The sequence below is a fragment of the Melopsittacus undulatus genome, chromosome 5 (genome assembly GCF_012275295.1).
Source record: "Melopsittacus undulatus isolate bMelUnd1 chromosome 5, bMelUnd1.mat.Z, whole genome shotgun sequence".
Taxonomy (NCBI): domain Eukaryota; kingdom Metazoa; phylum Chordata; class Aves; order Psittaciformes; family Psittaculidae; genus Melopsittacus; species Melopsittacus undulatus.
The window spans coordinates 35,799,861-35,824,355 of record NC_047531.1 but is presented as its reverse complement, the minus strand read 5'-3'; the positions used below and the strand labels follow the sequence as shown (position 1 = coordinate 35,824,355).

Here is a 24,495-nt window from a genome sequence, read left to right as displayed (position 1 = left end):
AGAAAAGGCCTTGGACAAACCAAACACCTGAGCAGTAACTCAAAACATACTTGCTATCAGCAAGCATTCTCAGCCCAAAAGTCAAAACACAGCACTGCACCAGCGACCAAGAAGGAGAAAAAATGACTGCTACTGCTCAAACCAGGACAATGCCCATGATGATCTTGGTGGTACGTAACACAGGCAGGTCAGGGTAGTCCTGCACAACTGGTGGTGCTGTCCTGTACTGCATCCCCAGCGTCCCACCCAGGGGCACCATTGGCATGACTGGGATGGGCAGGGTTTGCTCCAAGTGACTCTCCACTGCCCACAGACCCTGCAATGCTCACAACATAGAGTCCAAATATCCTTGTTGCGTGAGTTGACCGCTATTAGAAGCAAAGATAATACTTTAGAGGTGATCTCCTTGAACAGGCAACAATATTCCAGTGAGTTCTAGACCGAGGAGGCAGAGTTCAGGGTAGAAAATTGCTTTTAAATTCAGCCATTTAAGATATCAGTATTAGTTTTGCTTCTAAAACTTCCCGAGTGTGAGCAAGAATCACCTCGGCCACCCACATCCGCTAAATATTTAGTCATTTTTAACAAGTTAAACAAAGCCCTTTGATTGGATTTATGCTAATGGCTCCTCCGTAGGCATTTCTGATTCATTTCCATTTCATTTTCAAATTGCCTGTGTACACTGCTGATTCTCACCAACACCATTAGCAGATAAAAGGAACACGTAACGGGTCACAGGCGCCACAAGATGGCAATAGTTGAAGAGCAATTTGTTTCTGGAGGAAGAGATCTGGCATTCACCAGCACACCCGGCTCTGGAAGGGCACGACGCTGCCTGTGCATTAACCTTTGCTCTTGCAGAGGGGTCTGTGTCGGACGAAAGCAAAGTAGTTTGTGGGTGGGTTCATATTCCCCCCAGAGACAGGGATAGAGGAGTATGGAGATGACGGAGTTGTTCGAGGTCGGCCCAGCAGTGCTCCTGTTTCTTGGAGTAAAACTTGCAGCCTGAAACACAGCCCGGAGATGGATCTTCTGAGTCCTGGCTGTGGGTGCAAAGATTGGGTTTTCCTGGGACTGAGCCTCTTGCAAGGCAGGTGTGATGCTGCATGCACCTACCAACACCTGATGTGTGGGGTCAGAGATCTCAGCCCCACAGTGCCCCTAGACCCAACACGGAGTGGGTTGCAGTGGATTGAAGCATCTCTGATTCTGTGTCAGGGATAGACAGGGAAAGACAGGTTGCTACCTGATGGCTCTTCAAACAGTGTTAGATCCTACAAACTGCAGTGATGGGGTTCAGGACTTCTGTAAGGCCTCTGATACAGTCAACCCCCCAACACTTCTGCTTCTAAATTGGAGAGAGATGGGTTTGATGGGTGAGCTGTTAGATACATGAAAAATCAGCTGGGTGGCCAGATCCAAAGAGTTGTAGTCAACATTTCAATGTCCAGGTGGAAATCTGTGACAAGTGGTGACCTTCCAGGATTTGTACGGAGACCAGCACTGTTTAATATCTTCATCAACGGCATAGACAGTGGGATTGATTACACCTTCAGCAAGTTTTCAGATGACACCAGCTGAGAGGTGCAGTTGATTTCCTAGAGGGAACAGATGCCATCCAGAGAGACCTTGACACACTTGAGGAGTGCACATGATGTGAACCTGAAGTTCAATACGGCCAAGTGCAAGGTCCTGCAGCTGAGTCATGACAATCCCCAGTATCAATGCTGATTCGGGGAAAACTCCATGAACAAACTCGCCAACAGAGTTTCAAGCTGACAAGCAGGTATTCTTTATTGCGGTGCCGGGAGACACGGGGGATAGCTCCTCCTAACGTGTGTCCCCGCATTGCTATACAGGCCATCCTTATATGGTCACCGGGCATATTACATCATTTCCAGAAAGTTTCCCGCATTCATACAAAAATGTGGTGGTGGTCTTTAAGGATCGTTTACTTTTCCCAGCTTAATTAACATTACAGACATAGCAATCATCCTGTCCTTCTACTTATCAGCTAGTTTAAGTGCTTCCATCCTGGCCATCAGCTAGTCCCAGATACTCCCCACCCCCAGGTCCTGTTCTTCCATTCTGCTTTTCTCACACCTTTTGTACTAATGTTCTGAGGACCTGAAACTAAGTCAACTACCTTCAGGCACCACGGTTATTTTCCATTACAAAACCATCAAACTTATCATTACTTAGAACTTACTACGTTTTGTGCTTTTGTGACTCCTTGTATCAATGCAAACAGGGGGATGAATGGATTGAGAGCAGCCCTGCAGAGAAGGGCTTGGGGAGGGATGGGCAAAAAACTGGATGTGAGCTGCCTCACCACCCTCACAGGGAAGAATTTCTTCCTTATATCTGACCTGAACTTCCTCTGTTTAGGTTTGAACCCATTACCCCTTGTCCTGTCACTACAGTCCCTAATGAAGAGTCCCTCCCCAGCATCCCTGTAGGCCCCCTTCAGATACTTGAAGGCTGCTATGAGGTCTTCACACAGCCTTCTCTTCTCCAGGCTGAACAGCCCCAACTTTCTCAGCGTGTCTTCATATGGGAGGTGCTCCAGTCCCTGATCATCCTCGTGGCTTCCTCTGGACTTGTTTCAACAGTTCCATGTCCTTTTTATGTTGAGGACACCAGAACTGCACACAGTACTCCAAATGAGGTCTCACAAGAGCAGAGTAGAGGAGTAGGATCACCTCCTTTGACCTGCTGGTCACACTCCTTTTGATGCAGCACAGGACATCATCATCCTTGCTGCAAGTCCATCACACCTGCAGATACAGCTTCAGCCTGGGCTTTTCCCTGCCACCCCAAAGGGGCAGCCCTTCTGCTGTGGGGATGGATGGGGAAAGGAAGAATGTTACCAAAGAGCAGGAGATGGCAATAAAAACCAAGGGAGAGGGGAGACAGCCAGTGGAAGGAGGAGGACCTCACTGCCTGGCCCTGGCCATGGGGCTGGATGGACCATCCCAGGAATGCCACCCCACTGGGATGGGTGTTGGGAGACCTGTGGTTGAAGCAGGAGTTTACACTGCTCTAAGGCTTCTCCAAAGGGACATTAAATGAGAAGGGGGAGTGATCCATCACACTCAGTGAAGGGCAGTGAAGGAGCCACGCAGGAGCTCACAGCTGTGATAAACTTTAAATGCAAAATCTATGTTAATGCACTGGGGTTGGCACAATTTATGCTCCCCAAGTGATGAAGGTGGGAAGGTGATGCTCTGGTGAGCAGAGGAGCCAGGAAATGGAGGAGGTCTTGCAGCAGTACCCAACACTCCATCCCTGTGGGATGCAGAACATCCACTACCATGTCCTGGCTCCCCTCCTGGGGACTGGCAGCACCTGGGTTATTCAAGGCAGCCATGGGCCATTCACCAGCCTCTGCCTGTGTCCCCTTAGCTTAGGGGGAAGGAGCGAAGGACAACATCCCTGAATAGAGCATCTTCCCATGGTGTTGGATCACATGTGTTACCTTGAATCAGAGGGACAGAAAGGACACATGCCTTGTGAGTCAGCTGGTGTCACCAATGCTGTCCTGTTGCCTGGCCAGACCGTGGTGGTTGGGTGTATTTTATGCAGGCAAAGGGTGTTTCTAACCTGAAGATAAACCCCATTCCCTGCAGTGTCCAGCCCAGCATGGCTGCCTGTGGATCTCTCCACAGCATCAGTAAAGGCAGGGAGGATGGAGATGCAGAATGTGCATACTCCACCAGCATCAGGCAGGACAACGTGTGCTGCAGTGAGGTGGAGAGGTCTGCAGGCTTTAGGCACTGAGCCATTACCAAGCAAGAAGTCAGGAAGACCAAGGGTGGATGGTGTCCCCATTCTCACCAGCCAAACAGTGGGTTGGATGCTGCAGGCAGGACGCAACATCACTGTGTGCAGCTGGGGTCTGAGCACACATGTAGGAGCTCAGGGAAAGGGAAAGCAGAAGGGAACAGAGGTCCAGCTAAGAGCAGAGCAGTGCACACATGTGCCCTGTGCCATAGTGAATGGAGACATGAGATCCAGTTGGTGAATCCTGAAATCTCTTGGGATTAAATGATTACATTAATCTTTGCTTTCCCTAAGCTGTGGTAACGGCTATAGCCACATGCTGGGTCCTGTCCAGGTCCCTCTCTGCTAACTTCATGTTGGGAAGCTGGCATGGGTTCACAGTGTCCTGTCACATGAATGTCCCCCTCATCCCCTTCCAGCCCAAATTTGCTGTCACCTGGTGCCTCCAGGACAATGCTGGGCATGGGGCGAAAGCAGAGCAGCGATGCTGTGGGATGGAAACATTGCTTCCAATGAGATGCTTTGGGCTGATTTCCTTTGCTGGATCACAGGACCACCTCCCAGTGTGTGCATGGGCTGTCTGTTTGATGATCCACCCCAGGGCAGAGAAGGTCTTTGAGGCCACCTGAGTGTCTGTGGATGCCCTGACCTGTCCAGGCATCACCTGAAGGTGATATTTCTCTTGGCTGTGGGTGATGGACACAACTAGGGGCATCCCTGGCCACGGTGGTGGTTGCCACCTCAAGCTGCCTCCATGGCCAAGCTCCGGCAGGAGCCATGGGCCACTGTGGTCCTCCAGCAGTAATGGCTCTTGCTTGGCAGAGGTAGATAAAGGTCTTCTCCCCAGTCTGGTTGGTATCTTAAGGGGCACTGTGGCATTGTGAACACTTTAACACAAAGATGTGCTGGGATGAGCTGCATGGGATGAGCTGCATGGGAGAGCAGCCATCAGTGGACCATTCACCTCCCCAGACCTTCATGAAAGATTATGGACCAATTTGGCAACACTGTCTGCCACACTGGTTCTAATCCTTGACAAAGATCCCTCCAGGGGATCTCACAGGGCAGGGGTGACCCAAAGCAGCTCCTTCTTGGCCTAGGCCCAGTGTTTCCAGCCACAGGGCCTTGATGGCTGAACTTGCTCTCCAGGTGATCCTATTGCCATTTGTCAGTTGCACCCTCCCTGCTCTGCTGCAGTGAGGACATCCAGCGCTGGAGAGCCACAGGGTCAGCTTGAGGTGGGCTTGGACACCCCGTGGGCATTTGAGGGCAGTTCTGGGGCAAAACAGCTCATCTGAGGGCAGCTGGACAGGTCAGATGGGTGCAATGTAGGGCAGGCTTGATGTCTGCATCCACTTGAGGGAGTGAGAGGAGCAAACGGGAGAATGCAGCCTCTTCTCCTCTTACACCCATCCCTCTGGTCAACAGTTACTTGCAATTACAAGCCAGAGTAACATCTTAATTCCTAATTAGCTGCCTTGCTTATCCTGATTCCCCTGTATCTCTGAGAATCGGGGTGGAGGAAGGAGCCTGTGCAAACACACAAGAAATGTGTCTCCCTGGTTTCTGAGTAACCTCAGTGTTAGCTGTTTTCTGCTCCTGTTGGCAGCAATGGCATCTGCATGGAGAGGAGGGGAAGAAGCTGATGGGATTATTTCATATTTTAAAAGCCCAGAGTCAATGTTTACCCACTGGAGCTAAATTATTTATACACATAATGTTATAGGTTTCACTCTGGTGGCTTTTATTAGCATTCAACGGGTGAGAAATCACACCTGACCCACTTGTACCAAGCCCTCTCCCACCCCAGTGTGGTGGGAAGGATGAAGGTGCTTACTCCAGCCCTGCTGTGGGGATGCTGGAGCAGTGGGAGAGGCAGTGGAGGGAAAGGGATGTCTCAGCACCTCCTATGAGGCATTTTGCTGCTTTAGACTGGGGAGGAACATGCACAGGGGGTTTATTTACCTCTGTCTCCCTATGTGCAGAATGTGGCCCCATAGGTTTCTCCTAGGACCATCCCTAGTGAAGGAGGGATGCGCTTCCCAGTGAGGCATCACGACCTCCACACAAGGTAGGGTTTGGGGGAGAAGGTTTCTCTCCAGGAGGAGGTGGCTGTGTCAGGACACCTATCCCCATCCTTTTGTTTCCCCCAGGAGACTCAGCCATCCCTCCCTAAACCAACATGTCACAGGCACTCGAGATGACTTTCTTCTTGTCTCACAATTAATGCATCTTTTATAAAGCGCAGGATCCAGTTTCCTTTCATGTTGCAGCAGGATATCCTTTTTCCTCTGAAGCTTCAGAAGGGTTCTTTTTCACCCAAAGCATTAATCTCTAGTGTCCTGTGCACAGCACAGAGGGATGAATGGCCCCGTGAGGATGCTGGAGCTCAGCTGGAGCCCACATGTAGGTGCAGGTGGTGTATAAACCTGTCTCCTGTTTTAAAACCCAAGCCAAACAGAGCCACACTTTTGGGGAGGACTTGCAGTGCAGAGCAGGTGAGTCAAAATACTTGTTTAGTAAAGGATGGATTTGTTCCATCCAGCTGGAAGATCCCTCATTGTGTAATGGGCTACATTCAAATCTCAAGCCAGTCTGTAGGCACGTAGAAGGCACTGGCAATCACTGTTGACCTTGGGAGGCTGAGGGAGCAAGCCCACATGAAACTCATGAGGTTCAACAAGGCCAAGTGCAACGTCCTACATCCCTGTATCAGTAAAGGCTGGGGGTGAATGGATTGGGAGCAGCCCTGTTGAGATGGCCAGGTAGCCAAGAAGGCCAAGAGCATCCTGGCCTGTATCAGCACCAGTGCAGCAGCAGGGCCAGGGCAGTGACTGTGCCCCTGCACTGGGCACTGGTGAGGCCGCACCTCGAATCCTGTGTTCTGCTCTGGGCCCCTCACTGCAAGAGAGACATTGAGGTGCTGGAGCGGGGCCAGAGAAGGGCAGCGGAGCTGGTGCAGGGCCTGGAGCACGATGGGGAACGGCTGAGGGACCTGGGGGGTTCAGGCTGGAGAAGGCTCAGGGGAGACCTGATGGCTCCCTGCAACTGCCTACAATCTGGTCTAGTGTGAGGTGTCCCTGCCTGTGGCAGGGGGTTGGAACTTGATGAGCTTTAAGCTCCTTTCAAACCCAAGCCATTCTATGATCTATGTGTTACTAGCTCTTCCAGTACTCCCCAGTGACGATGGCTGTGCTGACTCAGGCCATGTCACACCAATACAAGATGTTCAATTGGCTTCAGTAGATCCATGCAGCCACCACACCGTAAGAGAAACTCTCAGTAGACATTTTACCAGCCATTTATCCCTGGTGCTCTTTACACAGAGCACAGAGGTGTGCTGAGCTGCTCTCACACTTCACTGGCTCCTTGTAATTGATGGAAGATTACCAGGAACATGTTTTTTTGAGGAAGTATTTTCCAGGGCTAAACAGTGTTGGATAAGGGTGTGATAATAAATTACCACACATCCCTCCATGCAGCTATTCCAAATTATGAGTATTGGTTTGTCCTTCCTCTGTGTTGTTTCCATAGAAGCAGAGCTTAACCTTTTAAGTGCAGATTATAAAGGCGCCTAATTCAATTAAAATTAGACTACGAGCATATCAGCACTTAATACTCGAGAGTTATTATGCAATTGGATATAGACGTTGCTGTGATTGGCAGGTGGCATGGTTTCCCTCTGAGCCAGCTGGGAAAGTAGTGTTGTGGTGGTAAAGGTTTAGGGTTTTCCACCCACTAATGGGTGCATAATTCCTCTGGAATAGGGGAATGCAGCACAAAACACAGGAACACACGTGCAATTAAAGTTATTTATTGTAGTTTCCTTTTCTTGAACTGACAAAGAGGGTTTCCCAGAGATCCATACCACGCCACAACGTTATACACCATGTCACAACTAGTCCCTTGTCGCTTTATTAAGAACATAGTAATTTAAAAATAGCTAAATATTTACATATTAATAAAACATATATACAGAAGATTGAGACGTTTTTACCTAAATATGGAATGATTCTTCTTTTTCTCTAATAAACCCTATAAAAAGATTTCTGAAGAAAGTCTCAACAGTAGTCACAGGAAGGAAACACAAACGCAATCTTCCAAAGGTACAAAACGCTGACTCCTTTGCTGAAAAGTTACGATACGGACACAACGAAGCAGTGCCCCCTGCCCAAGACAGGCAACTCCAAGCCACGAAGGAAGAAAAGACTCAAATCTTAAGGTTTGCAGTGCACATTCAATCTATTCCACAGCTTCAGAGAGAACACAGGCATTCCAAAGAGTCCACAGGAGGTGTGTGGGGAAGGGCTGGGAGCCTGGTTTCTCAGGTGCCAAGAGACCAAAGCACTCCTGTTGGCTTCAGTGTTATTTGTGGGCACTGGGTGACATCTGAGAAACAGGCTTTAGGATTGCTAAAGAAATTCAATATTTTGACAACCATCCCACTCTGTAATAGCACTTCTGTTGAGACACTCAAAGGCCAAACAGTTTGAAACCCAAAAAAGATGCAGCTAAAATATCCACAGGGAAATGGAGCACAACGGTGAAGGCTCTAGCAGCTCTCCCTTGAATTCCAGGAAACACGCTCAGACTACCTGGTGATGGATGATGCAGGTCAAGACCTGCCAGACTTTTTCTCAACATCTTTAAAGTGAATTTAGTGCTGATGAAGGTGCAGAAGTGAAGGTTTGCATGGAGGACACATACGATTTTACCTTAGCCCCAGCCTGAAAGGACTGACCCTTTCAACGTCTAAGAGGATAGTGCAATGTCTTGATCGATTCACTCATCTTTACTGCTGAGGTATCAATCGAGTGCCAGGGAAAAGGTGACTTGAGCTTCAAAAATGGTTGAACATTGTCGCCAAGGGCAGTGGCTGAAAAATCACAGTGTGCAGACCCTCTTCCTGGAAACCAGCAAACTGATACGGTTTGAGATTGAAGTGCAGGCGAGTGAGGGGGGAATGACCAGCCATTGGCACTGCAAAGATGCTCAAGAGCCATCCCAATAGGACCACACAGGAGAAGTTGTCTGAGGAATAGCTTCTCCTTGCTACAATTAGGACACTGGGCACTGCTGGGAGGAATCCTGGTCACTGGTAACACAACAGCCAGGAGAGGAAAAGCGGGTCTGCAAAGAGCAAGTCAAATGCTCATCGAGCCCCTGGGGCTCCTGATGGAGAGAGATGCCTGGAGACAGGAAGAGTCACGTGGCTGTGTGTATGGAACACTGCTGGCAAGTGTTACAACCACATGGAAAAAGACAATCATGGAGGAGAAACAAAGGCAAGAGGATGTCTTCAGAGTGGATGCCCTGCTAATTAAATAGTGCATTGGATGCAGAGGGAAATCATCTTTAATTAAGATGAAGAAGAGTGAAGTGATCCGGTAGCTTTGTGATTTGAGGTTACATGGAAAATGCATGAAATGACACAAACTTGAGATGAAAGCAATTGGATTGTCCATGTCTTGTGGTACACGGAAGCTCTTGCGCCGATCTGGTGGGAATGTTATCCAAAGGAGAGGATGCCTTTATCCACTACAAACACTGATGCGGGATGTGAAATTCAAGGGGAAAAATCCAGGTTTGTGTCTATCAGATGGTCTGTTGTGGTGTCGAAAAGGCTACCTGAGGGGAGAAACAGTGAGGAAATCAGTTGAAAATACCAAAAATTCAAGAAATCAGTCAATTATCCCCCTAAAGGGAAAAATTAAACTGATGGAAATTACATATTTGAGTCCTAACATGTGCTGGGGCTGAGCAGCTGGTGTGTACACAGGCAGTGGCTGCTGAATCCCATTTAGAGTAGGGCTCAGTTGGCTGAAGAAAACCAAATTGGATAGTTTTTTGAATCCGTATTTGCCAGCCAAGCTCCTCACACAACATCCAGTGCCCTCACTTCAGGTGTCAAGTGCTGCATTAGAGTCCAGAACAAACTGCTCTGCAATGCTCACCCCTTTGAAGTTAGGTTCTGAAGAAGGGAAAAGGCACCACATGAATTTTAAACCTTGAGTATGTACTTTGGGATCTTCTTTGCAGCAGTCTAAATGTACATGGGAGAATACATATATATAAATACCTATCTATATTATATAGAGATATGAAAAGGTGCACGGTATGATTATATCCCATCTTTTTTAAAGCACTTTAAGAATGTGCTTTTTGTAAACAGAACAATGAAAGATGGACAGAAGAATTACAAGGAGCGCGCTAAGAACATAGGGCAAATAGGAGACAGACATCAATCAGCCTGAGAGGCAAATGCAACCCAATGAAAAGGGAAGACTCATACAGTCATGCACTGAAAGGATAAAGATTTATATTACAATAAAGGATTTGTATTTAAGGTTTCGAAAAGGTTTTCTCATTGTTTGAAGTTTCATTTTCTTGATATTGTATTTCAAGAGAAAAGCAGACAACCTGTATAGAATTGCCTCGTTGCTATTTTCTTATCTGGTTCTTTACCAGGAGATTGCTCTCATCTTCTCACAAAACTGTGTCACCCCTGGCCCTGAGGATTGGGATGACAGTGTTGTGCTTTCTTTTAGGGATATCAGAATTCTCTCATCAGAAATTAACCCCAGGGTGGAGAAACTACACAAGCTCTCAGCACAGCTGTGGCCCAAAGCAGGGGTATAAGGAGAGATCTCGCATGGTCCTGGGCTGCATATAACTTACAAGTCCAATATTCAAGATGAGGATGCAAGAACAGGGTGGTGCAGCTGCCTTGCATCTGTTTCCACATGCAGAACTTAAGGGTTACACATTACACCTTCCTGTTGTTTCTCTTTTAAAACACAAGATCCAGGTGCTTTCTGTAAACTGCAGACCAAAGTATGATGAGCCTTTTTGCAATATCAGCTTCTATAGAAAAGACTCTAAAAGCTGCCACATCTGTGAGATAAAGACCTATCTCCCTATCTCACACCTTGCAGGTGCCTGTATCATAAAACCACAGGATGGTTTAGGTTGGAAAGGACCTTAAGATCATCAGGTTCCAACCCCCTACCATGGGCATCGAGAAACTAATCAGTCTTTCTACTTAGTGAATGGTATTAACCCCTGGAGCTGTCTGACCCATTTCAGCCCTGCTCTGGACACAGCCTTCAGCTTCTGGCAGGTGCTGTGGAATACCTGAGCTTTGATAACATTTGTTAGAGACAATTCTAGTATTTTCTTAAGATTTATCTGTTGATGCAAGTTTAACTGCCACAGTGCTTCCAATTTCCTTTAAACACGTTTCAATCAATGGCTTTTAAAGCAAAGGCCCTCCCAGCATTGATGGTGATTTTAAAACAGGAGCATGATTTTGGCTCACGAGTACTAAAATCTAATTGGGAAAAAATGTCTCCCTTAAGTTTTATGGGGATGAACCAGCTCAAAATGTTTTACAAGGCTTTAGAGTTCCAGAAGAGGGTTTAGAAAACAAAACAGCCCCTGTGCTCCTCGAAGCCCAGCACTTTGCTCTCAGTAAGCAGGTTCAGACCCAGCTGTAGGCACCTATTACTGCTCACAGAGCCCAGCCCTGCTGGCACCTCCAAACATGACCTGAGCAGACCTGACCTTCTCTTTGGAAGCAGCCCTCTTCCCACCAGTGATGAAGAGCGCAAGAGCAACCACACTTCTGAGTAAGGTGTCTCCAGTGAAGTGTCAGACAGAGTCTGTGATCCAAAAACACAAGGGTTGAGGCATCGCTAGTCCACATATAGCCAGATCTTGTGAACACTGTCACCAGTGTCACAGGCAGCACTGACTGAGCAGCAAAGGCTGATTAAAGGCATCCTTCTTTTTAGGCACCAGCACTTACCATTGATTCAGATCATCCAATTTGGGTGCTTTTGCTTCACAAGTTTGTTCAATTCTTGAAAACTAAGAGAGCAACCATCTGATGTCTGCCATAGACAGCTTCTGTACCCCTCCTTCTTTCCCCCCCCATCCAGTCTCCTGCAAGACCCACCTCCATCAAGCAACCCAATTTAGTGTGGTTTTATTCTATCAATACACCAGGTTAATCACTGATCATGGAATTATGAATCATATAGGTTGGAAAAGACCTTTAAATCAAGTCCAATCCAGCACTGCCAAGTACACCACTAGACCATGTCCCTAAGGGCACATCTGCTTGTCTTTTAAACACCTGCAGGGACGGTGCCTCCACCACTTCCCTGGGCAGCCTGTTCCAATGCCTGACAACCTGTTCAGCAAAGCAATTTCTCCTAAAAGCCAATCTAAACTTTCCCTGGTACAACTTGAGGTTGTGATTTATTTGCTATTAGCTATCACCTGCAACCAACGCCCATTGCACCAGGCACTGTACAAACACAGTCAGAGACTCTTCCCCAAAGATTCTTCAAGCTAAACAAAGAAGACAGCTGAATAAACGACACAAAGGCTCTCTTTAAAGAACTTTCCAGTGACCACCCCTTTACAAAACCAGCTATGCTGACAGGGAGAGACCACTGTAAAAGTTATGTTCCACCTCTTTTGCTATAGTCCTTGACAAAAAGCATCTGTATTTTAGCTCTCTATCATAATTACTGTAATTACACTGTCTGAATATCACTTTAAATCACTTGCTTCCAAGAACAGTATGATATTACATGGATACGTGCTATAAAGAGGCACTTGCACACATATAATAACGGGTGGGAACCAAACTTTTGGCTTACAGCCGGTGAGCATCACCTCCCCCAGCAGTGTGTACTGCAGAGTGGTTTATTTAGGTGTTCTTCCATGGACAGTATGAAATATACATTGCAAGGAAGTATGTCAGCCCAAAAACTGCATGCATGGATGCTCAGAGGCATACAGGCAAGCAGAACACAGTGGTGATCTATTGTGAAGTGGAAAGGGAGCTGTCTTCACTACCACAACCACCTCAGAACACCATTAGATGTACAACGCGAGTAGTAACTACAGACACTGTGCTCGAACAGCACAACAACCCGATAATTCTCCTTAACACAATCACCAGAGCAATGAAAAAATGCTGCGTCGCATCAGCAACCTTTATTAGGGTCCTCTTGCACGAGAACCTCTTTCCTCCCTGATAAAAGCAACGAACAGGATGTCACTTGGAAGAGACCTTTCAAACCAGAGCTTCCTGCATCTATTATCACAGCCATGCCCTGAAACGCTATTCAGCGCCTGGCCAAGAAAGCAGCACGACAGCTCCCAGTCAGCGCGTGCTCCCAGCCCCCCCTGGGCCCATGCCAGAACCACACTATAGCTGCTTGTCCTCCCAACTGCTTCGCTGGTCCTATTCCTTAGTAACTGCACGTGCTCCGACAGCGGGATTGCAACCGGCAGCGCTCCATGGCTGGCAGCTGCTGCTCAGGCACACAGCAGCAGAGTGTGAGAGCTCCTTCTCTCCACCCCCTATGTAAGAGAGGTTAGGAGGCCCTTGCACAAGATGCTGTGATAGTATTATTACGCTCCTGTCCATCCCCGTAGCCTCCAGGTAGCATGGCCTGAGCTCAGCAATGCTGTCCTGTTCTTCACAGCAAGAGCACTGCTAACTCCAACCACCCTTTGTTGTTATACCTTAGAAACATGATAAGAATGCACCATAATCCATGATATTGTCTGTGCAAGATTCCCCCTCCTTTTAATTTAGCTTTGGGGATAACATCACAGGGAAATGACTTTGCAGTGCAGGGAAATTCCCCACTCATTCTCCCCACGCTCTGGCTCCACTGTATCTTCAGAGGATGGCAGCTCAGCTCCTACCATCAGGGCACCTGTTGATAGACTGACTCTTTAATGAGAGGGTGCTTCAAATTTCAGTCTCAGCCCATCTTGATTTCAACACCATGTGCAACAGCGTGCAAAAACCTTCTTTCCCAGCCCACCCAGCTGCCCAGCTAAGCTGCTGTGCAGCTGCTGTCAGGCTTTTGATGGTGGCTGTACTTCAAGGAAAAGCAACCCACACTTAACTAGCACATAACCATCTCTGCAATCCTTCTGTGAACCCAACATGATTGCTAATACCTTGGACAGCTGAGCACATGCTACAGATGATTGTGTTTGTCCCTAGCAAAAACCTCCCAGAAATACCAGGGGTGAGCACAAGTCTGGCGTAAGAAGGGTAACTTGTTAGCTTAGCTGCTACTACCATGAACCTTGAGGTTTTATGGATATGAAATAGAGGGGGAAATGGTAACATTCTGATGCATTTGTTTTTTAACACAGGCCATTGAAAACTTAAAGATAGCTGGGTCCTGTGTGCAATTACCTGCCTGTATGTGCCATGCCAGGAGCATTGAAAACTGCTTCTGTGCCATAAATAAACCAATACATTGGAAGCTAATAAAAATGTGAATGCACTTTACCTGTTTGTAGGAGAGAAATGTCCAGCTTCTCATCACAGTCAGGTGCCTCTGCTGATTGCAAATATAAACAAGAAATCTCATTACTTTGACTGAATACGAGAAGGCGATTAAAAAGCTGCATATTCTAAAAGTGGTTTTGCATTTTCTATCTACTTTCCTCCACTGCAATTTGCTATTGCTCTGTTTAAAACGTCACTGCTTGCTTGGAGGAAAAGGTCATATAATAAAAATGCAAACTTACAAGAGGGGAGCTGGGTATTCAGAAGCAGTTGTGCCAGCAATAGGATGGAGAAATGCTTGTTCTTGTTAAGGTTTCCGGATATCCAGATGACAAAAGGACTTGGGATCATTTGATAAAGTCATGTCAGGAATGTGACCAGTGGTCCTTGGAAGGTTGGATCTCCACCCTCTGACAGCTGCCATCATGGGGAAAGGCTGAACACCCCCGACACCATGACCACAGATGAGCTCATTTTATGGGGCACGGATTTATAAGGGCAAAATGTCTTCAAAGATGCAGTGATTAAAAATGTACATAACCAGCTGGGAACAAGAGCAGTTACAGTGTGTGTATACACACGTGTGCAAGATCATTTGACTTCATTTAGCTCACAGTGAAGGAAGGCTAAAAGCCTAATTTGTTCGTCTCATATTTGCCACAGGCAAAGGGTATGCATAAAGATAACTGATTTGGCTCAGTGGATGTGCAGCGACTTGTTAGACTGTAGTACCCTGGAGTGTGCATGTAAACCCTGCATAAGCTATAGGCGTGTAACAGGAAATCAGTGCCTAACCTACACAAGCCTCATTCAGAATCCTGTTATCTTTGTCTTCTGGCATTTCAGCAATAGTATTTAAGGCCTATAAAACACAATGAGATCTTTGAAAGCACTTCAGCAAACTAGGTGTGGTTATAAAGGACCAGCCCTTTACATGGTACATGGTCAGTGTGATGGATATACACCTACTTACATCCATTTGTTGCACAATATCCACAGGGATCTAATCTGACCAAGACTACAGATGCACTGAGCAACTTAGTTCAGCTCCCACTTCGAACAAAGCTAACTGTCCTGGTCATCTTTATCATGGCTCTACACATGAGGATGTTGAGTTGTTGCCTTTATGATGATATTGTAAGGACTAAACCAGCTCCTGATCTACATTAATTTCCTAATGTAGACCCATCAACCCTCAGCTATCCATCCCTGGACCAAGAGGCTGCTCTCTCTTCCACAGGCATGGATGTCAGTTGAGTTTTTACCTGTCTGCTCCCTACTCAGTTCAATTAAATGAACTAAAGAAAACAGAAACAACGTAAAACTCCTGATATTAAGCAGCTTTCCTCCCACAGAAGGTTTAAATGGAGAGCACTGAAAAGTACAAGGCACAGACCTGCAAGTGACCTTGTGCCTTGCATCGATACCTGTTTCTGCTTTCTTTGAGAAGGTGTCATGCTGGGCAGAAATAAATCAGGTGCTTGGTACAGCTTACTGTGAAAATATTGAATATTGGAAGGAATGGGTGGCTCAATAAATAGGAAGAGTTTACCTAGGCTGGTTTGGATGTGGACTGGACTTCCAGTGATGGAAGGACTGGATGTGCAAGGGAGGAGACAGCACAGTGAAACAAACAGCTGAGAAACAGCCAACAGGACAGACACAGCTTTAAAACTGACAGTCTGAGGCCAACTTCTATGTTATGAAGAACCTGCACCAAGTCATTCTGCGGCACAGCTATACAGCAGAGGCAAAGATGTAACTGTTCCCTTGGGTTAAAGAGACCCAAGCTATGCAAATGGAGAAGCCAGATCTGAGTGCTTGCAGTGGGCTGAAAAGTCTCCCCTCTATCAATACCAGGGTTGGAACTAACCAGGCTGTCCACTCAAGTGATAGTTCTCTGCAGCAACCCTTGAAGTAGCTCTAGAGATGGAGTTACCTTTCTCCCTAACTGCTCTTCTGACATATACTGAACTCAGAGAAAAGCAGTGATTCAGAAAGAAACAAACAGAAGCTAAGAAAGAAGATAAGACTTGAGCCTCCAACTCTGCAGGACCAGCTTTGTGCCATTTTAATGTGGCACAAGGCTGACAGGTGAGGTCCAGCTCCCCACCAACTGTTCCAGTCCTGTTCCTCATGCCAGCACAAACGTTTATATGGTCACTAAGATCAGATCTCATTAAAAACTGACAACATCACCATGTGAATGCTTGTGCCAGCACCAGAATGGGAGTGGGAACACAGCAGATGCCCAGAGAAACTACTCACTCTTCTCAATAGCTGCCTGAATTTGTTTTATGAACCTGGATGTGTAACTGCAGCTCCAGGTGAAGTATGACACAAAGGCATGACAAACACCTCGACCTCCCAACATGGATGTAAACCACCACCTTTCCATATGTCATTCTAAGCAGGAAAGAAGGTTTGCCTTTGACAACCGCACCCAGAGACTGCCAGCCAAGCTTTGCTTGTCTTGGGCCAACTTGCAAGACAAGGCAAGCAGGAATAGAGCTTGCTGTGAGAATCTGGGGCCTCTTTTCTGTCCTTTGCTTAGATGGAGCTCAGCTCTTACAAAACAATCCCAATAGTAATTTCCTTAGAACCTTCCCCAAAACAATAGGAAAAATAACAGTTTAGCTTCTGATGTACATGTTTATTAAGCATAGAGCTGCTGGTTTGCTCCTTGCTCCGTATCTCAGGGCTGGGAAGATGAATGCAGCAGTCACTCAGTTTAATACTGCTGGTTTTGTCTAAGATATCAGCCACAAAAGCACTGTAGCACATGTTGGACTTGTATCCTCCATCATTCCTGGCCCTCTGTGTACTACTAAGCAAAAAAAACATCAGCTTGATCTCTTCAACATGTAGATATTGTATTGAAGACACAAACCAGGGAAATCAGAAAGATAAAGAAAAAGCCCCTCATACAAAACAATGGAAGGAGCACTTTGAACAAGGATGTGCTTATTTCCAGAAAAGATGGTAAGCATCTTTTCTTCCATCATTCCCACTGTTTTACACTGCAACAAGATGATGTTAATTTTAACCAACAATTCAAGGATGAAGTGCCACAGCATGTAATTTATTTAAATTAATCCTGCCTGGAAAATGTCAGCATGTTTTCTAACATTGCCATATTTTCCTTTACAGACTAGGACAATCAAAAGCTTCCAGGTTATGCACAGGGTAATCATTCTGCATGAATAGCTCTTACACTTTGTACTTTGGGCATACTACTCACACAATATCAGTTTTCCTGTCTATGCAATGGACTACTACTGCTGAGTAATGGCTTAGAGGCTCTTCAGAACATAAAAAGGGAGGAAGAACTTACTGTGAGAGACGTGTGGCCCCTGACCTCCTGCTTATTAATGGATGGAGAGTTTAGTAATCAAAAGGCTTGGATGCTATGTCTGGCACAGAGGTGACTGGAACAGACAGTCATTTCCTTCTGACTGTACCTTGTTTAAGATCTCTATGCTAATGGTCGACTGTCTCCCTCTGTGGTGCCACTGGCAAGGCCACAAGCCACCTACCCATGTACTCTTCTGCAGGGTGAAAAGACCACACCATGGGAAACCCACTGCTGTAAATCCCAAGGCAATCTACATTGTAATTCATGCTGCTTTAAGAGAGGAAACCTTTGCACATGCCTCTGACTCCTCTTCCAGGGCCACTTTGCATCCCATCCCAGCAGCCACAAAGGTTTGGCTTCTCTGCTGGGAGAAGACAAGATCTGGCACTATGAAGCCATGCCCTATACCTTGTGCTGTTGGCATGACTTGGGACCAGTAGTCAAGGCTGAATATTATCACCCTCTTTAAGCATAACATCTGTTTGTAACATTAACCTACAGTCTCTTCCCCCCTTTGTGACAGCCAACTTGTGAAATTCTGAAGAGACTGAACAAGGCCAATAAAAATTTAATGGCAGTGACAGCTTTATATTCTCAGATCTAACAAATAAAAACCCTTACCCTAGTCTCAGATCTCAGGCAAAGAACTAACAAAAAACCCCAAAGCAAAATAAAGAAATGAAGAAAAATATTTCCAGCCATGAAAAATATTGTCACTGATTTGGAAGTTAAAGGAGTTTCTATTTAGCTTAGGATAACATTTCCCAATCTGCACAGGGGAACTATTTGCTAGAAAGCAGCATTCTTTTGATTAGCTTTCAAGTAGGGAGCTTTTCTGTCCTTAATTCTAGGAGATGAGGCAAACATCACAAATAAGGTTGAAGCTGGGCAGCATCTATGTCCAGCGATCATGATTTCATTTAACCTGGAAACAGTCTGTTGAGTACACCCTATACAAAGGGGTGCAAGAAGCAGATCCACCCCACTCACTAGAATTATCTGAAATTATGAGTATCACTGAAAGCAAGAGCAGGATTTATGTTATCAGTCTGAAATAATGTTTCACAGGATAAAGCAGAGAGGGCTGCTCATGAATGCAGTGTCTTACTGCCTGATTTGAGATGAAACACTAGTCAGAGGATGTGCTAAGTAGCTCAGCGGAGACAAACAGGATGGAAAACCTGCCCCTCCTCTCTTAAATACTTCTGCTGTTACAATTTAGCCCAGCTCAGTGGTGGCTAAAATGTTGTCTTGTGGCTTTGGTAAAATAAATTGAGCTCATATTTGTTCTTTGGGCACCTCAGTCTATACCCACAAACTGAGCCAGCACATTTCAGTGAGCAAGGGGAGACAAAACTAAAAGAGAATGACCTTCAAGTATGGACACGAGGACACTTGTTCAGGAGGGCTCAGCCTCTGCCCCACAGTCCACACACAGACTGGAAGAGCTCAGCTGGAAGCATGCTGAATCCCACATCTCAGTGGCTGCAATTCCCATGGTTTTCAGATTCTCAGAAGCTAAGTTTTGTAACCTGGGATCCTGGGACACCGTCTCCCCATAGCGGATCAAACCTCGCTCCATGCCTGCCCTCCCTTTCTGTTTTGGTCTCTAAGTTACACACAGCTGTAACAATTTTGGTACGGTTTCACAGTGAATAGTTAAAATGTGCATAGTTCCCACACCACCACTTTTATATCAGGATAAAGCTGCTGTGGGTTGTGAGTCTGTGCTAGCAAACATTCCAACATGCTTCCCTTGGTCCTATAGACTGCCCCAGGCATCTGCTAACATCCATGGCTGGAAACAAAATATGGGACTAAATGGATCTGTCGCTCCATCAGCTCTACATCCCTCATATCAGAAGCTCAGGGTTGTAACAGAAGTACTAACAAATCCTATTTCAACAAGATGAAGATGTTACTGTCTGCTCCTGCCTTCCTCTGCTATCACATAGGCTGGGGAAGCCTCTCATTTGCTTCAGTGCAAGGGCAGGTTGGGTTGGCTTTGACCACACACTGGTGGCAGTGGAGGGTAAGGTGCAAATGGCCACTGAGGTGCATTCAATCACTCCTGCACCACCAAAAAGGGCATGTATGCCTGTGGCCTATGTCGGAGAGAAACCAATGCACTTCAAGAAATGGCCAATAAACTAAACACGAAAAAGAGATTTTCTACCAATCCAGGTACTATGTACTTTTCAAATAAATAATTATAATTATATAATACTATTATGTATTTTATATCTATTATATAATAGGTAATATATATATTACATTATTTATTTATAAATTATTTACTAATTCAAATAAATAAACCCAAGGGCTCATTGCTGCTCACCCCTCCTCCACGCACAGTTTGTGTAGGCAGAGACAGGTATTGGAGCCTATCTTATTCAGTCACTCTATACTCAGCTTCACTTATTTCTTCCTAGTCTTGCTAGCTTAGAATATCCTCTGCTTAACTCTCCCACCCCGAGAAAGGACCAGAGATGGAGATGGCCCTGTTTGAAAGGCAAAAGCTGAACATCATTGTCATTTTAATTAATATCCTGCAGAGGCACCAAGAAAAGCAAATAAAAGGGGAGGAAGGAAAATAAAAATCAAAATAAAATTAGGTCAATCCTCTTTCCCGAGAGATCTTCTGCAGTCAGCCCAAGGACCCTCTGCTCCCCACATCTCACACTGCACTTGCACCTTACTGAAGCCTGGCATCCCGCATCCACCCTCCTGCCCTGGGGGAACAGCCAGCCTTGGAAGGAGAAGAACTCAGTCCTGTTGTACAACACCAGTAATCTGACACTGTCTTTAAAGAGATTATCTCCTATCCCTCTCTCCTCCCTCCCCCTACACATAAGAAACCCTTTTCAAGGCTAGTGCTGGTTCACTTCTACACAGGGAAGCTTATGTTACTGAATAATGTGTGCTTTTTTTCTCCCCTGTGTTATTTCTGTCTCTGTGTGTTCTCATTTTCCTCATTCTTATGCTTTTTCCTCCTGGCATTAATAACATGTAGAATGATTTCAGATGCTGGTCTGTGTGTTTCAGAGGCACAGCTTTGGACAGAAAGCATCATCTCTCTGAGACAGGGAGATGGAGAGGACATCTCCTGTGATCCTGCTCAGCCACCCCATAGCCACAGGAACCAGCAGCATTCCCTGTGGAGCCATCAGGTTCATCATCCCAACAGCCTGTGGGTGCTAACAGGCACTTAATTGTGGTGACGGGCAGAAGGGAAGAGGGGAAAAGGCAGGCAGTTTTTATATGGTAACAGAGAAGGACTGTGTTTAAGGACATTGGCACACATGATGTACCACAGACAACAGTGTCAGATGCTCAAGGGAGGGATGGGCAAGAAATACAACCACAAGACAGCATTAAGAAAACAGTAGGATAAGATAGGGTAAGTGAAGCTTCATATGAAGAAAGTCCCTTGTAGGACAGATGAGAAGATAGGAATGGACTAGTTAAGGTTTATAAAGTAATTACATGTCTCTTAATCAGTGATACTGCTTTCCCATGAATACTACCAGGGTTTCGAGGCTGCACGTTGCTGTTTGTTGCTGGAGCTGTGTCCTGTTGGGGTGAAAGCTTAGTGCAAAGCCCTCACCGCCCTCAAGCATGCAGGTTATCCCAGCCCAACTTGAGTAGCTCTGCTGCAGCCTCCTACCTACATTACCTGTTACTGCTGGCAAGCTCCTTCCTGTGTATTACAGAACCTTGCTGGCACAACCAGGGTGGGCATTTGTGGGTGTTTTTTGCTAGTGATGTTGTTTCACAAGGAATGTGTGAAAACTCATCCATCCTTCCAGACACACACAGTTTAAAGGGAAAGGGCATTTGGGTTATGTCTTAACAGTACAGTGAAGGACTTGTCATACCAAACAGCACAGAATTAAAGACTTCTACTTGCAAACCTGACTGGATCAGCTAGTTTAGCATTCAGATTTCATGAACACCGGGAAGAAGAGTTTGGGTGCTAATGGAAATGGGTTAGAGACAACATTTGAGAAAGACTCAGCGTTAACTTGGCTGCAAAGACAGTTCCTAAACTTCCTACTATCCCAAACATGAGGAAACACAGACTTTACACAGAAACCTGCTCAAATCTTTGAGGTCTTATTTTCATAGAGTGAACATGTGCAACTCCACAGCCAACAAGAAAACACTTGTGTGGGTACAAAGGCTCTAAGCTTTTAACCTTACACTCACATGTTGCTCTGTATATTTTTACATACCTGAGCCTCTTTTTAACCGTCTTCTTGCAAGTTTAATTTGATCCTGAAGAATCTGGACCCAGTCCCTAGGACCAGGCAGTTTATCCACATGGTTAGCAGTGCAGTATTTTTCTGTAAAGACTGAAATAAAAAGATACCATTTTTTTGAAGTGTTCCGCCAGGATGGACAAAAAGAGACTGGAGAGGATATGAAACAAAATACATCAAATTAACCACTCATCAAAAAGCGTTTAAATGGCCAAATCTGGGATTGAAAGAATCAACTCCAACTCAGCGTTTCATTAGTTCATCATTCAGATGTCATTTGTGTGTATAAATATCACAATAATACCATAGTTACTCCTTACAAAAGCCTATTCCAGAGAAACAGGCTACACCTGAGCTCTTCCATTCATGAGTTTCACACAAAAACATCATACAAGAATAGCAGTGTACTTTGAAAAGAGTCTCCAGATGTGGCAGGCACTTGTAAATGCTGCCTCCCATATGGTACGAGGGAAGATCTACTCATTCAATGGCCTCTTGGTCACGTTCCTAAGGCTTCAGGCAAACAGATGATAGACAGAAAACCTACCTCTGTGCAAACCTTTACAGTTTTCATACTGTCAAACTAACATAATTTTTGTAAAGCTACTAAAAAAGCCTTTTTGGGGAAAAAAGATGCATCCTACAGGTCCAATGTCATATTTGGTAAAAATGCTAAACAGGGGGTCAACATTATAGAATCATAGAATCACAGAATGGTTTGGGTTGGAAAGGACCTTAAGATCATCCAGTTCCAACCCCCCTGCCATGGGCAGGGACACCTCACACTAAACCATATCACCCAAGGCTCTGTCCAGCCTGGACTTGAACACTGCCAGGGATGGAGCATTCACAACTTCCTTGGGCAACTCATTCCAGTGCCTCACCACCCTTACAGTAAAGAACTTCTTCCTTGTATCCAACCTGAATATCCCCTGTTTAAGTTTGAACCCATTATCTTTAATTCTTATGGCAGCTTCAGCAATGTTATACCCAAAATACAGGATTATAAATGGAATGAAACTGATGCAATTGATTTTCATCACACAACTGAGAGCTGTGCAAAAACTATATAAGAGAAGAAATGGAAAAATAATGCATTATTTCTGTTGGCATTGCTATTGTAGTCCTGGTCAGAGGTCTCAGAGCGCAGTGTCCCAATATGGCTGGGAAACAAAGAGAGAAAAGTGGTCCCACATGAAGGAATGTGTAAACCTTGAGGATGAATGTCACACAAATGGGATGCGGAAGCATGAAACAACAAAAAAGACAATTTCAGTATTTTACACACACCCTCTGAAGCAGTGCCAGCTGGTCAGTGTAAGGGGACTGAAAGTTATCCCACCCTCCAAACTCTGTGCATGTTAGCAGCTTCACAAAACCACTGCATGAAAGGCAATAACAATACTTTCCTCTGTAGACTGATCAGTAAGAATGTCAGACCAAATATAAGAGCTTCCAGAGAAGTCAATGCAGCTCCACACATTGCCAGTGTCTGATTTGCAACAATTATGGTCTCTCTGAAAGCAGAAATAATACTTCCCTTTTGAATCCATATGGTATCTGACACAACAGGAACCTGATCGAGGACTTAAAGACCCCTACTTACTTCAGACATGCAACTGCAGTTCCTGCTTGTGACCAGGGCATGAGGACAATCTGTGACACTAGGCTGCACCCAGGGCTGCAAGTGCCTACAGTGGGAACTACACTACTGCTCACTGTTGCCTGCATAGGAAGCCAGAGTCTGGCCATGTTGGAGATCCAATGTTAACTTGCTTCTCTAACTTGCTTCTTCTTCTGAATGAAAGTCAAAATATTGCTCACAATGTGGTTAGGAAATACCAAGGTAAGCAAAAAGGAATGGGAATGAACTAGGAAGGAGGCAGGAGAAGTGAAACCTCCACCTTCTAGTCCACCTGAGCTAACAATCCCTCTATCATAGAATCCCAGACTGGTTTGTGTTGGAAGGGACTTTTAAAGCTCCTCCAGTTCCAACCCGCTGCCATGGACAGGGACACCTTCCACTAGAGCAGTTTGCTCTCAATCCTTTCATCCCCCTGTCTGCATTGATACTGGGGAATGTTCCGATCCAGCAGTAGGACCCTGCACGTGGCCTGTGGAATTCCAGGTTCACATTACGTGCACTCTTCAAGCCTGTTGAGGTCCCTCTGAATGGCACCCCTTCCTTCTAGCAAATCAGCTGCAACACTCAGCTTGGTGTCATCTGCAAACTTGCTGAATGTGCACTAGAAACCACTGTCTGTGTCACTGATGAAGATACTAAATTGTATTGGTATGGATCCCTGAGGGCCACATCACACTTATATTTGAACACAGCTTACTGAGCTCTGCAGAGAGGGACTTCACTACCTGGCTTTCCAGTCAACCACATAAAGGAAAAATAACAGCTTCTGTTTTTTTTTCCATCTTTCTCACCCCCCCCCCCCCCCCCGTGAAAGATTGATGCAACTCACAAGGGGACCTGACTGCTTGGGAGAAACACTGCAACTGATTCAACAAGTGCCACTGCATCCCCAAGGTCAGAAAAGGATTTCTCCCTGGCTAATCAGCCTGTTGCAGGAGCCTTAAATTACTTGTAAGGGCAGCAGTTAAAATGTTTTCAGACGGGAAGAGTGATTTCCAAGCAAATAGATCCCTCCTTTAAGTTCTCTGTTAGATTTTGGCATGAATGTAGCCTTTTGTATCACTGTCATGGAAAAGGACTTAAAGTGCCACTAAAGGATATCTGGGCACGTGGCAGAGGA

At 45.8% G+C, this 24,495-nt stretch overlaps 1 protein-coding gene across 3 annotated transcripts in view; it reads right to left on the bottom strand.

Moving 5' to 3' along the window:
* Positions 1-7,581: 7,581 nt before the first annotated feature.
* The window catches only part of BEND7 (BEN domain containing 7), a 46,714-nt gene continuing 29,800 nt past the window's right edge, over positions 7,582-24,495 (bottom strand). The window contains exons 7-9 of one of the 3 annotated variants that reach the window (XM_005143339.3): positions 21,704-21,823; positions 14,115-14,165; positions 7,582-9,411 (exon numbers count right to left, since the gene is read on the bottom strand). In XM_005143339.3, coding sequence (XP_005143396.1) covers positions 9,350-9,411; positions 14,115-14,165; positions 21,704-21,823 — 233 coding nt within the window. In that variant the 3' untranslated portion in view covers positions 7,582-9,349. The remainder of the gene's footprint in view (positions 9,412-14,114; positions 14,166-21,703; positions 21,824-24,495) is intronic. The other 2 variants (XM_031043974.2, XM_031043975.2) reach the window with 2 other exon arrangements.